This window comes from Felis catus, chromosome A2 (assembly GCF_018350175.1).
Source record: "Felis catus isolate Fca126 chromosome A2, F.catus_Fca126_mat1.0, whole genome shotgun sequence".
Classification (NCBI taxonomy): domain Eukaryota; kingdom Metazoa; phylum Chordata; class Mammalia; order Carnivora; family Felidae; genus Felis; species Felis catus.
The window spans coordinates 3756363-3770724 of record NC_058369.1 but is presented as its reverse complement, the minus strand read 5'-3'; the positions used below and the strand labels follow the sequence as shown (position 1 = coordinate 3770724).

General features: G+C 62.1%; 1 protein-coding gene across 15 annotated transcripts in view; it reads right to left on the bottom strand.

Moving 5' to 3' along the window:
- The window catches only part of LOC101091764 (E3 ubiquitin-protein ligase UHRF1), a 177686-nt gene that overhangs the window by 51552 nt on the left and 111772 nt on the right, over window positions 1–14362 (bottom strand). For 13 of the 15 annotated variants that reach the window (XM_045044228.1, XM_045044236.1, XM_045044232.1 and 10 more), the window contains 2 exons: window positions 5878–5927; window positions 1686–1789 (listed from right to left, as the gene is read on the bottom strand). In XM_045044228.1, coding sequence (XP_044900163.1) covers window positions 1686–1789; window positions 5878–5927 — 154 coding nt within the window. Of the gene's footprint in view, window positions 1–1144; window positions 1248–1685; window positions 1790–5877; window positions 5928–10128; window positions 10627–14362 lie in introns of those variants that run through there. The other 2 variants (XM_045044254.1, XM_045044250.1) reach the window with 2 other exon arrangements.

Below are 14362 nucleotides of genomic sequence, written 5' to 3'. Positions count from 1 at the left end.
CCCGCAGTGTCTGTCCTCCATGTCGCAGCCGTCAACGTTATCCCGACGATAAATTAGAAGGCACTGGGGATGATGGATGCAAGCCGTGAAGGGAATGCCAGCCCCAGACGCCAGTCATGGAGAAAGCCTCAATTCAGCTGCTTCCTCGAGCTCTCGCAGAATAAATGAGGAAGTCCGTGGCAGATCACAGAAATACACACTTTTAATTATTAAAAAGCTCTGCTATTGATCTTTTTCTTCCAGAAGTAAATACCATTACGAAGATTTATAAGCGGAGGGCGGGAGGCCCTCCCCCCCAGGGCTGCCAGGAATTCAGATGAGGACCGGGACGGGGCCTTCATCCGGAGCCCGACGCCGCTCCCTGCTGGCCCGGCCGCGGCCTCCGCCCCGCAGGCCCCGCAGACGGCCGGGCAGGGGTGAGGGGAGCTGGGGCCTCTGAGGCCAGCGGCCCCGCCTTCCGTTCACAAAGTGCAGTGCCCACGTGGGCAGCGACGCGGGAGACGGGAGGGTGCCCCCGCCAGCCCAGCCCTCCGACCGGCAACTCCCTCTAGGAAGCGGCGCCCGGGAGGACGTTCTGCACAGACCGCGGGAAAGCACACCCTTCTCGCTTCCGCCAGCAAGGCTGTGTCCGTTCTCCCGGCAGCCGGGGCGCTGGAACCAGGAGGGGAGGAGCGGAAGGCACGGAAGCCCTGCGTCTCTCACAGCAGAACGTCCCGCTGTCTGATGGACGGGCCCGACAGTGAGAGCGAATTCCCGACCTGAGCACCACGGCTACAGGCGGTTTGATTGAAATGTCAGAAGCGATTTCCGACTCGCTGACACTCGCGGCAAGAAGGCAGCGCGAGGGTCCCGATCGCACAACTTGCCCCCGCGCCTGACAAACGCTCTCGTAGGGAGGCCTTCAGGAATCAGACCCTCGGGAGCCTCTTCCTCTCCGGCTGGCCCTCGGTGCCCAGCCCAGAGGCTGCCCGGAAGGTTGCAGGCACGTCCCCCTGGGGGAGCCGGGCCTGGCCGATCCTGGCCGATCCCGTCGGATCCTGTCCACGAGGCCTGTCTGTGGGGAAGCGCCCCACCCCCGGGCAGAGCCCCGGACAAAGGCCCAGCCTCCCCCTTCCCCCACCCCTCCCCCGCAGGGTCCCCGCCAGCCACCCAGATTCCCCAGCCTCAGGCCTCATGCATCACAGGCTTTCCCGGACGAGCGGAGCGGCCCCTGGAGCAGTAAATTGACTGAGTTCACAGTCTTCGTGCTGCGGGAGAGCCAGATAGATCATTTCCAAACAGGTATTCCTTCTCTCAAAGGATGTCTGCAGTGGGCCACGGGGTGGGGCCAGAGATCGGGGCCAAGTCGGGGCGTCTGGGGGCGCGGAGAGGCCTGCCCGGTTCTCCGGGGGCTTCCTGGGAAGCTGGCAGGAGCCGCCCCTCCCCTGCCACCCTGACCCTGCAGGGCCCTGCTGGCAGCTGCCAGCCCCACCAGACAAGGGACTGGGTCTGCGAGGGGCTGGGAGGCAAGGCGAGGCCCCACTCGACTCCCCCCTCTTCTATCCTCACCCCCCACCACAGCCCAGCCCAGCCAACCCACTCTCCTCTGGCTTGCCAGTGCTCTAGAACCTTCTTGAGGGGTGAGAAGCCAGTTTCCCGGGACGTTGGTGGTTCCCTGGGCCACAGCCCCAGCAGCACCTACGTACCCGGCTGAACGGGATCCCGTACTTCTTGAGGATGATGGGCGAGATGAGGGTCATCTTGTGCCGCAGGAAGGCGTCACAGCCCTGGGAGCTCCCGGGGAAGAACCCTAGAGCAGAAAAGATGGGTTGTCAGCCTGACGGGTGGCGCTGGGAAGGCCTCTCTGTGGGCGGCGCCTTCCCCCAATCAGGCACGGGGTGTGGTGCCCCCCGGCTCCGAGGGAATGAAACGCACAGGACCTCGTCGCAAAGCCATGTGCTCTGCTGGTGGCCGGGAAGGCAGCCCCTCAGACCCCCAGTCAGCGAGCCCGGAGCCCAGCTGTGCAACACAGTGCGCCCCCCCAAGTCACAGATGGGGTGCGGGCCTCCCCCCTGAGCACCCCCCCAAATAAAACCCGTGCCGCATCGCACGGGCGCAGTCGCTCAGCCAGTGCGTTGGTGTAGCCGGGGAGATGGGACGCGGGAAGGACGCGCTCACACCGGAAGTCACGGGCCGTGCCCCCCACAAAGCAAGTCACGGACAAAGAGGCAGGAAGGCCTCAGCGCGGGCACGGGCTCTGCCTGGGCTCTTCGCACACACGGTCCCCACGGCAGGCGAGGAGACAGAGGCTCCAGCTGCCGACTGGCCCTCTGAGGCCCTCAGTCTGGCGGGCAAAGGGCCGAACAACCCGACCCGGCCTGCGGCTGCATCCACCCCTGACCGTCTGTGACACACAAGGGGGTCTGAGTTCCCGCCCGGGGACGCTTTCTGTCTCCCCGAATGCCACACGACCGGTTTAAAACAACGTGTGCGGGGGCGCCTGGGCGGCTCCGTCGGTCAACCACCCGACGACTCTTGGTTTCCGCTCAGGCCACGATCTCCCGGTTTATTAGTTTGAGCCCCGCGTCAGGCTCCGTGCCGACAGCGCAAAGCCTGCTGGGGACTCTCTCTCTCTCTCCTTCTCTCTCGGCCCCTCCAACCCCTTCTCAAAATAAATAAACTTAAGAACACATAAACCGACGTTTGTAAACGTACAGAAGTCAGACTGTCAGTTCCACTTGCTCAGAAACCGTGTTTAACACAGTTCGGAGACCTTTCCAAGTCACCAGTGGACCCAAATCAGTGACACGTAGGTCTAGCAGTTAAAGAAAAGCCGGCCCCGGGATCCCATGCAAAGGTCCTGGGCCTCTCACCCAAACCACGACCGATAGACGGCACAGTCTCGGTGAGGTGCAGGACGGGTTCTCAAGGTCCGCTCCCTCCAGGACTGTCCCCCAGGCACAGCCGGCCCGCCCAGGGATCCTGCCGGGAGCCGACCCAGACCTCGGGCCCCCGGCCTCCAGGCCAGCGCACGTCCCCATGGGTCGCCGAAGAGGGCACACTCCCACGTGCGTGCGTGCTGTGAGCCAGCGCTCGGCCCCACCCCCACCACCCACACACACCTGCTGGGGCAGGAGGGCTTCCAAGTGACAGAGTCACAGTGTCGGGGGTGGGGGGTGGGGCGCCCGCCAGCCAGGACACGACTGCCAGGTTCTGGAAAGTGCGAGGGATTACTGAATCCAGCAACTTTCCTCTGTGCTAAAAGCGTTTCAATTAGAGTTATGGCCCCTGCCGCCCGGCCCGCGGCCTCTCTGCAGTTCTTTTTAATGCACAGTTTAAGTGGCTCTCATTAAAGCTCTAATAAAGGCGCACATTTTAAGTGATTAGCACCAATAACGCGCCAACACATTAATGCTCTCTCCGTGGGCTCCACGACTCTCCCAGCGAGCCCATTTGGAGCTCGGCTATTCATTTTCCATATTCATCGCAAACTCATTCCATCCATCTCAATAATGGAGCCTGTGACGCGCGCCCCCAAAAAACTTTGGAAGGGACACCGAGGAGGGCAGTGACTCACTTGCCCTAGAACCTCTCCCGCCCTCCCTCTGCGGAGGGGCGCAGGGGAAGCGCGAAGCCAGCCCTCCCCCAGGCCAGACCAGTCCACACCGGTCACAAAGCAACGTGGGGAGGCTCCCAGAGGCCTCCGGCTCCTGGCCGACCTGTCCCAGCCACTGTGCCTCCCGCACGCCCCGAGACAGGTTCCCGGGCAGCAGGGCCCCGGCGCGAGAAGGACGTGGGGAGCCGGCCGGGCTCCAGGGAGAGTGGCCATGGTCCCACGGGATCCCGTGTCTAGCTTTTCTGGGGGGCGTTCAGATCACCCAAAACTTGTCTAGTGGAAAAGGCACAGAGAGGAAGAAGGGGCCGGGCATGACTGCAGAATCCAGCAGAAAACCGGGCCGGGCTGTGGTCACCGGAGGCCGCCCGTGCGGATCGCTCCGTGGCGGCTTCTTCCATGGCTGTGTAGGTGTGGGAGGCCCCACGGTGGCCCCCCGAGATGTCTACGTCCTGCTCCCCAGCACCTGTGACTATGTCGCCTTCCGCGTGGCAGGGGCTCCACAGAAGGGATCATGTGCAGGCGCCCAGGATGGGGGCGACCCCCGGGTCACCACAGGGTCTCCACGGGAGGGAGGCAGAGGGAGGCCCTGACCGCAGAGGGGAGAGCACGTGACCACAGACAGGGACACGGGCTGACGCCGGCGTCTCTGGAGGCAGGAGCCCGGGCAGCCCAAGCCCGAGACCCGGGTCAGACAGACCCCTGAGCCCCAAACGTGAGGGAGTAACTGTGTGCGTTTAACTAGGGCTGTTTTAGAGCGATTCCAGGTTCACAGCAAAGCTGAGAGAATCGTGCTGCTTGGAGCCACTGACTCGGGAGTGATTTGTCACAACAGCAACGGCAGAGGAAAATGAGAAAGACATTTCTCGACTTGTATTTTCCAATTAGTATTTGTGTTTCCAACTTATGTTTAAAACAGTGCGCGGGGAAAGCCTTTCCATTTGGGTGTCACCTGAGATGTTACGAAGGAAGAGAAATCGCTCTTTGCCGGGGCGGTAACTGGCATTTCTAGGGTGACAAGCGTGTTCCCGACAGCAGGCTCCAGCCCGGGAAGGCCGGGTCCGGGTCTCCAACGGAAACGTGAGCCTGGCTGCACGCTCGGCCGCGGGGCCGGCCTCACTCCCGGGACAAGCCTGCCTGTGTCCTCGTCCTCGGGGGAAAGCGTGCAGCAGGCGTTTGCTGAACAGACGTGCGGCTCCGGGCGCGGCCAGCTCTCAGAAGTTCTCGGAAACAGCGACCGTTTCCGTCTCCCAAGCCAAACGGGGCAGGGGAAGAGGGTGGCGGGCACTCTCTGAGGGAGGCAAGAGGAGGGGTCAAAGGACCCAGCAGGAAGTTGGGGAGGCTGTGCCAATGCTGAGCGATGGCTTCTGGAAGATTCCCCTGGCTGCCAGGGGAGGGCGGGCAGGCTGCTGCCACAGCCACCCAGAGGGACGGCCCCGCACCGTCCCGAGGGGGCTCCTGAACCACAGGGCCATCACCCCACCCGCCCCGACTACTGGGTGCTGCCTGCCGGCGAGGCCCAGACGCTTTGGGCCAACGGGGTCTGCTAACGTCCTCGGAGGCACTCAGGGCCACCCGACGTGAGAACAGAGCAGGGCGCCGTGACGGGGAGCAGCGAGAAACCTCACCAGCCCCTTTGTCGCAGTGGCCGGGGGCCTCAGCGTCACCCAGCCCGGTGTCTGGCTTGTCTCCAAGGATCCCGTGTCCCGAGGGCCTGCCTTTACCCCGAGGCGCCAGTGCCCTCCCTCTGGACACAGCTGGGGACTCACCGTGACAAATCCCGTCCTCCCAGGAGGCCCCCTCGGGCCCAGGCCAGCACACGCAGGCGGACACCCTCACGGTCACCATGCGGCTGCGGGGCACAGGGCAGGGGCTCCTAACTGGACGTCTCACTTTCCAGACTGAACACAGACCCGAAGGCCCAGAGGAGGGCGCGATGTAGTACCAGGCGCCGGGGGGGGGGGGGACGAAAGACCACGGCCGCCCTCCCTGGCCCGCGGGAGCCTGCAGTCACGTCCCGCAGCTCCGTGCTAACACGCCGGGAAAGAGCGCTCCGAGCAATGGCATCTGCGCGTCACTCACAGAGCGACAAACCCCAGCGCGGGGTCTGTGGTCACGAGAGGGAAAGGGAATGGAAAACCAGACAGGGACACCTTATAGCACGCCAGCCCCCCAGAGATGGACACTCACACAAGGAGCGCGACCCGAGACGCTGGGGCCAGCCCCCACCCCCGCCCCACCCCCGCCCTCGGCCCAGGTCCCCGCCCGCGGGCGCAGACACCTACCGATGGCCAGCCGCTCCAGGCGTTTGCCGTGCTCCGGTGGGATGGCGTACCTACGAGAGAAGGGAGGCACGTCAGAGGCGAGGTCACGGGCCACCGTGACGGGCGTTTGAGGGACCTGGGGCTGCGGCCACGGCCTCGGGGAGACATGCGGGCCGTGCACAGAGCAGAACCGGGTGCGGTGAGAAGGGTGAAGAGCAGCAGGGAGGGTGCCGGGGGAGGGACCCACACGGAAGCGAGGAGGGGTGGGGCGGGAGGGCCCCTCCACGGCGGTGACGGCACCCGCCCCACGCCGGCACTGGTCAGAGCCACCAAAGCCTCCACGAGGCTCAGAGAGCGGAACACGAGAAAGCAAGCAGGGGGCCTGAGGGGGGAACAGGAAGGTCCCCAGCCTCCCTCTGTCGCCTCCCTGCCTCCCGCTCCCCCAGCCCCGGGACCAGGAGCCGACGGGGAAGGAGCTTCAGGAATGAGACTCCGTTTGTCACCACTTGTAAGTTTTAGCTTCACACGTTCTACGTTTGAAAGATTGCCGAGTCCCCGTCATAAACAAGAAAGACGTGAGGTGCAAGTTTGCCAACAGATGAAACGAGAGTGACACCCGCTAATGCTGTGTGCGGAGGCTGGCGCGGGGGGCCCGCCTGGGACCCGTTCCCGGCAGGCAGCGGCCACGGGGGGGGGGGGGGGGGCGCCCCCGGCGGGGGTGCGAGAAGCCCGCCCCAGCTGACACAGCACCCTGGCCACCCCGGCAAGACGAAAAGCTCCGTGTTCAACAGAGGCAGGCAGAACCGGGACGTCGGTCCTTCGCGGCACAAAAGTGCTGAGCACAGGCCGTCTGTCCGTCCCGCGGAGGAGGAGGCGGGGAGCACATGAGTCCCCAGGACAGGACAGTGGCGACCCCGCCCCCAGGGGTCACGGGGCCACGTCTGGGGACATCCGTGGTTGTCACACTGGGGGGGGGGGGCTCCTAGCATTGAGCGTGGGGGGGGCCAGGGATCCCACTCAGCGCGCCCAGTGCCCGGGACGCCCTGGGGACAACAACCCGCCCCGTGTCCACAGTACCGAGGGGAGAGACGCTGCGTCCGCACGCCTCACGTTCTAGAACGAGTCGGATGTGGGGGGCGCAGGGCGCGGCACGCCCTCCACCTGCACAGTGGGGGACGCAGGATGGGAACAACACAGGACACAGAAGCCGGCCCGGACTCCGTGGCGGGCTAAGTCCACTCCGACCGAGACATTTATTATTGCTTTTTAACAAAATAAAAAGGGGCGGGGGTAGGAGATAACGCCGTCTCTGATCCGATGGGCAAAAATAATCAATTTCTGGGCACGGCGCACGGCCCTTGCGGAGACAGCACAGGACCTGCAATTCTGCTGCTGCTGCTGCTGGAGAACTTTCCACGGTCTGGACACAGATGAGGTGACTCTTTTGGAAACAGCCTCGTATCACGTACACAAAGATGATAAAAGTTAATCCCAATCCAAAGCACCTTTGTGGGATTAACGTCCCCCCCAAACCAGGAAATGAAACATTCCGGTCCTTCTGGGAACTTGCCGGAGGACGGGAGGAACTAATTTATGACTCCAAGGCTGTGATGATTAATGCAATATCCCCAGTCTACAATGCCGCTTTCACTTAATTACCGCCTGTAATTGGGAGTTGTAAAGATAAGATTAATTGAATCTGGTGGATGTTAAAAGTTTAATACATGGGAACGTGGCTCCTCTGTTATCGGAAAGTACAGACCGCAAGACGCTGGGCTGAGCACTGAGAAGCGCAGCCCCTGGAGGGATTAGAAAGGACTGGCGGACGGGAAGCCGACAGCCTCGGGGACTTCTGGACTCCAGTGGCCAAGGGAGAGCTGCCCTCCCGCCGCCTGGAACAACGCACGACAGCCTCAGCATGCTGAGAAGGCCCGGCGCCAGCGACGCGCGCCCCCCGCACACCCTCAGGGGCTCGGCAAGACGCAAGCCTCAGATTTTGAGGGGAGACGAGCAGAACTGGGGTGTGGGTGCTTTACGACACACGGCTCTGAGCGAGGGGCGGGTGCGCGTCTGTTAAAACACACTGGGGCCTTCCGACGGCCGGGAGGATCCCGGCACTGTGGGCGGCAGGGTCCCCCGGAGCCCTCTCTCCATGCCAGCGCCCTGGGGAGCCCTCCACGGTGGGGGCCCAGGTGAGCTGGCTACAGACCTGGCCTCCCAACAGCAACGGTCACGTGTCCCCAGAGGGAAGCCCCCAGGCCCCACGGGGCCCCCAGAGCAGAGCCGTGTCACCCTCGTCACGGCCACGTGCGGGGGCCTCGCTGCCCCTCGGCCCGGCTCTGGGAGGGAAAGGAGGAGGGAAGAAACACAGCTATCTGGGTTGAGCGTGTTTGTTCGCTAACCCCCGAGGCAGGAGCATCTGTCTGGCCATTAGCGAGCGAGTTCTCGGGGCCATAAAACAGAGTCGGTTTTATTGGTCACCAACATGGGGGCAGTTTGTCTCGCTCCCCAGGACCTCCGTCCCCATCACAAGGTCAAACTTCACGGCCAGCAGCAATCCACTCTGCCGGCCTGCAAGCCCAGTGGCCAGTCTCTGGACGCGGCGGCCCGTCGCCCGGTGGCAAAGCGTTCCTGCACGGTGTCCTCAGACAGACAGCCTCCCCGGGCCCAGTCCAGTCCGGGTGGCCAGCTGTAGGGCCCGGAGGGTGCGAGGCCCAGGGGCACACCTGTCATGGTGGAAGAATCTGGAGAAGCCGGGATCAAACATGGGGGCAGAGCAATCCCCAGAACCCAGTGAGGTGGGAGGGGGCGAGCCGACTGGGGCCCGGCGAGCAGAACCAGACACGGGGAGTGCGGGGGCCAGGGGAGCCCCGGGGAAGGCCGCAGGAGGTACGGCGGCCCGCGTGGGGTCGCTCGGGCGCCTCTGGCTGCAGCCCCCGTTTGCCTGGGACGGTCTGGCAGCGGCCGTGGGCCTGTCTGAGGGGGGCGTTGGCCGAGCCTCGGGCCCACGGTGAGTCCTGCACCTCAGGTCGGCCAGGCAGGCATCTGGAACTTTCTCCACAGTGTCCCACGGGGTGTTTTTATCTCCGTGTTTCCCCAGCCCTACCCCCTCCACACACTGTCTCTGCTCTGGAACCTTCCCCACAAAGTCCTCCCAGACAACACTAAACCGGAAAGTCACGGAAAAGTCGGTGCTGTCGGAGCGGTATCCCTGGCAACCACCCCAGGTGACCCTGCAGCAGGACTCGACAGGCTCCATAACTCCAGGCTTAATGCCGCAGAATTACCGAGAAGGCCGAATTCAGGCCTCGTTTGCCAGACGCCCTTTTCGGAGAGGCAGCCGTCTGCAAACATCAGGGGCTTCGGTGGGAAAAGAAGACATTTCTAGACTAGGAAAAAGGCACGCGGGAGAGACCAGGGCCCCGGGAACCAGGCCCCCAGGTGAGGAGGGAAGACGCGTGATGTGCAACGGTTGAAAGGCCATTACAGTCCCGCCGTTTCACGGTTCAAACAACCGACCAAACAGAAGGAACACACTTCAGGCACGATGGTGAGGGGCCAGCCCGACGTCCAGAGAGCGAGTTTCAGAAGGAAGCGATGCCCGGGTCCGAGGAGGGGCGGGATGGGTCACTCTGGGAAGGCGGGCGTCCCCCAGCCTTCCCGGGGTTTCCTGGTCCTCCGTTTACCCTTTGAGGTGCTTGTGGACAACGCACCCCCGTCAATCACGGCCGCCCCAAAAGGCCAAGCTGAAACCCACAAACCTGCCCACGGGGCTGGGTCCAGGGCGGTGAGCAGTCACATCCAGGACCCACAGCCTGGTGTTGGGGAGGATCTGACCCGTCTACAGGGGGGTCAGGAACACGCGTGCTGGAGAGGGGCAGCACGCGGCTCAGTGCTCTTGTTCTGACGGTGAGGCCAGAGGACAGGATGTCTTGCCAGCCCCACCGAGGCCAGGCCGGGTCCAAGGCGGGACACCGCACGGCCCCAGACGTCAGGAGGCTTCTGCCGGCACAGGTCACGACAGACTCCGTCGGCCTGATAAAGACACTCCAGGGCTTGTGACACTGGGCAGGCCGGGGGTGCTGGGGCGGGCAGAGGCCTCCGCCTGGCAGCCAGGCAGCTCTCGGGGCCAGACAGAGCTGGGCAATTAAAAGGCGATGTGTCCTCCGCGGGCAGGCCCGCCGGCCGGCCCAGGGACAGGCCGCTTCCATTTTACTGACTCACCGGCCCGGGAACGTCTTCCTGTCCGCCGCGGAGGATGCTATTAATAGTGTCATTTTCTTGGTGTTTTGTTTATTCCCCTGGAATGGCTTGATGGATGTGAATAATTATCAGACTATAAAAGCCAGCAAATGTGCTATTTTCTATCGCTCTAAATCATCAAACAAATAAAGTGTGAAACAGCATTTTTGAATATAATTTTCCCCTCTAATGGCTTAGAATTATCATCAAGAACAATGAAAATAAATAAGCAAATGCCTTGTGAGTTAAAAATTAAACGAGCGTGTCACGAAGAGGAACACAGACTGTCTTGGAGAGCGGGGACCTGTTCGGGAGCCATTAGTTACGATGAGGACGAGTAGCAGGGCTCTGGGCCGTGCAGGCCCCTCCGGCCAGAGAGGCGAGCGCCTGCGCCCGCCCGCCAGCCACCCCTCATCTCCTCGAACACGCCGGCTGCCCCGGGCCGCGGGGGCTGTTACAGGTGGACAGGGGTCCCTTGCCAGGAGGGCAGCATTTCCACGGTAACGAGGCAACTCCCAGCATGCTCTCCTGCAAGGATAAAAGGCTCACTGGGCCCGAGGCTCTCAAGTCCCCGGCCGCCCTTCCCTCCAGGCCCCTCAGCACCTGCTGGGGGCCCCCGTGCTGCCCGCAGCCGTCCGGCTCTGGAGTCAGCACATGCGACGCCGTGATGCTTTCTTTCTTCCCCAAGACTCTGGTGACTGTGCCGGTGACGAGCGCCCAGCCTGACAGCTTCCACTGCGCGAGGCTCCCGGCCATTAGGTGCCGTGACGAGAAAGCTCGTCTCCCCACCCTCCTCCCTCGCTGTTGAAGAACGTGTGCCCAGAGCGGGGGTCCAGCCAGGAGCCCTTTGGAAATGTCAGCTCGGCCTGACGCGTGTTGGAGGGTGAGGAAGTTAATTTCACAGTGTGTGCACAAGGCCTGGGGAGACAGGCCCCTGGCCGTTTAACATGCCATAATTATGGAAACAGAAACAAGAAGGCAGGGGCCACTAGAAGTGCTGAGACCGCGTGTCAAGTCGGAGGCCACCTGGCACGAGCGAGCCGTCCACACAAGCCCCGGAGGCCGCGGCGGCTCCAAATGCCAGCAGCCCTGCTAGGGCCCCGCGTGCCGGGCGTGTGGAAAGGCCATCGTTACTGCCGTCCTCACACACAAAGGCCCGTCTTGGCCCACAGCCCGCGCCCTCTCTGGCCACACGTTGGCCGGGCAGTTCCAGTATACCGCCCCGCACTCTGGGCAGGCCGAGCAGAACGACCCGGTCACACAACGGGCTTCCCCACAAGCCTCCCGGCCGATGGGGCACCGTCTTTGAGCTGGTTAGTGGAACAGGAGGGCCCAGACAAACACAGTCATGGTGGTCACCCCTCATCTGACGTCCAAGCGCATCAGGTGACTTCTGTGTCTAGTATGTCACGTGCGGCACGTAAGTTATGCCTCGATACAGCTATTAACAATGCCCCAGCCCTGTGGACATGGGAGTGGTGAGTCCCAGTCCCCGCCCCAGTTTCTGGGCTCAGGACCACAGATGCATTTGGCTCTTCAGGGCCTTCTGGGCCCAGAACCAAAGCATCCAACAGGGTAAGATGAGCCCGTCTCAGAGGAACCAGAAGCCTACAGACACCACCTCTGGAAAAGGCACCAGGCCCTGACAGCTTTACTGAGAGCCTCACAAAACTTCCACACTAAAGGGCCAGTGCTCACCTACACTTACGGTTACCAAGCAAACAGGAAGTTCAGATGGCACGTAACTCCTCCTATGAATCCAGCATGTTTTCGAAAGAAAGAATGAATGGGGAATGCAGTCACCGACACAGGACAGAGACACACAGGAAAATGACAGGCCGGTGTCAGATAGCTGCCAAGTCCTAGGTAAGGTATTAGAAAATCAGACACAGAAGCGTATTAAGAGACTAACCTTTTACCCCAAGGCTTGCAAAAACAACCCAACAAATAAAAATCTACGTAAAATTCCAAAGCATTCAGTATGAAAGCTCTTAGCCAGCTAGGATTAAGAGGGACCTCCCCATGGTCACAGTGCGCGACGAGGCAGGAGAGGCATTCCGGAAAGGGCAAGCTGTCCATTCCCACAGCAGACGCCAGCCGATGCCGTAGGTCAAGAGAAAGACGCAAGCACAGTAAACAGAAGGCAAGAGACAAACTCTTTTCTCTGAAACAACACGGTCTTCTCCCTGGGAGAGCGGAGAGCAGCTGGTGAACGACGGAGTGAGGCGGTCCAGCCAGGGAGCAGAATGAACGCTCAGCGTGAGGACAGCCAGCCGTCGTCCGCACCAGAAAGGCATTCGCAGCGCGTCGTGAAACCCACCAGGTACACCCTGCCCCTTGTCTGTGGTCCCGAGGCAGGAGCTCCCCCCCCCCCCCCCCGCCACGGAGGAGGCTGAACGCAAACCCAGGTGAGTGCTCACCACTGACGGACTCGCAGAGTCTGACCCAGGGGAGCCGACGCGCATCTCTGCGAAGCTGGCGCTGCGGGGTAATGGGACCGCTCGCAGCCTCCGTCCGGGGCAGGAGAGCCACAAACACCCATCAGGATGCTCCCTCACCTGCGAGCTAGTCCCTCAGTAAATGAGGTAAGAGACCACTCTGTGGTCCGACAGCACCGACTGACTTCGCGACACAAGCGTGGCGGGGTCGCTACGCCGGGTGGGAGCAAGGTGGCCTTATCGTGATGGTTGGAATGTGAAAACAGCATTAATGACAGTCACGCCAGAGGCACCCGGGAGGCTCAGTCAGCTAAGCGTCCGACTCCTGGTTTCGGCTCAGGTCACGATCTCACGGTTCGTGGGATCGAGCCCCACGTCGGGCTCTGTGCCGACAGCGTGGAGCCTGCGTGGATTCTCTCTCTCCCTCTGTCTGTTCCTCCCCTCCCCTGGTCACTCGCTCCCTCTCGCGCGCGCTCTCTCTCTCTTTCTCTCAAAATAAATTAATTAATTAAAAAAAAAAATAGTCACTCCAGATGGCAGGGGTCACCCCACACATCAGTCTAGAGAAATAAAAGACGTTAGAAAAAGCACTCGGCACGGGGCGCCTGGGTGGCTCAGTCGGTTGAGCGTCCGACTTCGGCTCAGGTCATGATCTCACAGTCTGTGGGTTTGAGCCCCGCGTCGGGCTCTGTGCTGACAGCTCAGAGCCTGGAGCCTGCTTCCAATCCTGTGTCTCCCTCTCTCTCTGCCCCTCCCCCAGTCTCACTTTGTCTCACTCTGTCTCTCAAAAATAAATAAATATTTTAAAAAATTAAAAAAAAAAAAAAGCACTCGGCAGACAGACTTGCCCTTAAAACAGGCGGAAGACGTGCAAAGGGCCTTTAGGGACGGATAGCCTGGGGTCCCCGTGCCTGCTAGGATGGGAGGGAGACGCCCTGGTAGCGGCCCAGGCTACCTGGACGGGGACACTGGTTGCAGGGGGCTGACGCAGGGACGGAGGGGCACGAGGACCCTGTCCCGGACCCCCAGGACAGAAAGGGTACACGTGCAATCCAGGCCCGGGGGGGCTCCCGTGCAGCCCCAGCTGGTCTCCGCTGCACCAGGGAGCTCAGCCCGGACTGCGCAGCCCCTCCCTGAGCGAGCGGCTGGAACTGTCCCATCTCGACTTCCAAGGAGCCCCGTTCGGCAGCGAGGCAGCCTCCCTCATTTGTCCTGGCGCCGCAGCCCCTTTGTAGGACGAGCACAAACACATGCCGGGGAGATAGGATCAGCAGAGGACCAGGGTGGCTTGTTCCCAGGAAAGAACCTCATTGAGTCACGGTGGGTTTATCTTTAATGGATCGTTTTACGGGACAAAAGGCGATGGAACTCGGTACCTGGCGCGAGCAGTGTCAAGGATTTCAAATAATGACGTTTTTATTGAGACGCACGCAGGAGACAGAGAAAACAGGGCGTCTCCGATGGGATGCCCGCGGTGCCGATGCGGGAGACAAGGGTGTGCTGCAGGCGGGAGGGCTCGCCGAGGCCTCTCCCGGGGCCGTGGGCCCCCAGATGCTCCCAGCCCACCCCGGGGGAGCCAGGGAAGCCGAGACCCCGGCCGGCTCACACACGGCCGGCCCGCGTTAACCAGGGAACCGACTTCCGAGGCGAGTGGTGTCGAGCCTGCCGTTAAATGCTGAAGTGGAGGCATCTGATCCCAAGCCCTGGTTCGTTTTAGGCCCGGGAATTATTTTTGTCGTATGACGGGACTGAAACTGCCAAGGCACGTGCGTGTTTTTGATGTTTTAAGGGGGTGGGGGGCTTCTCAGGTGAGGCTCTGAACGGCA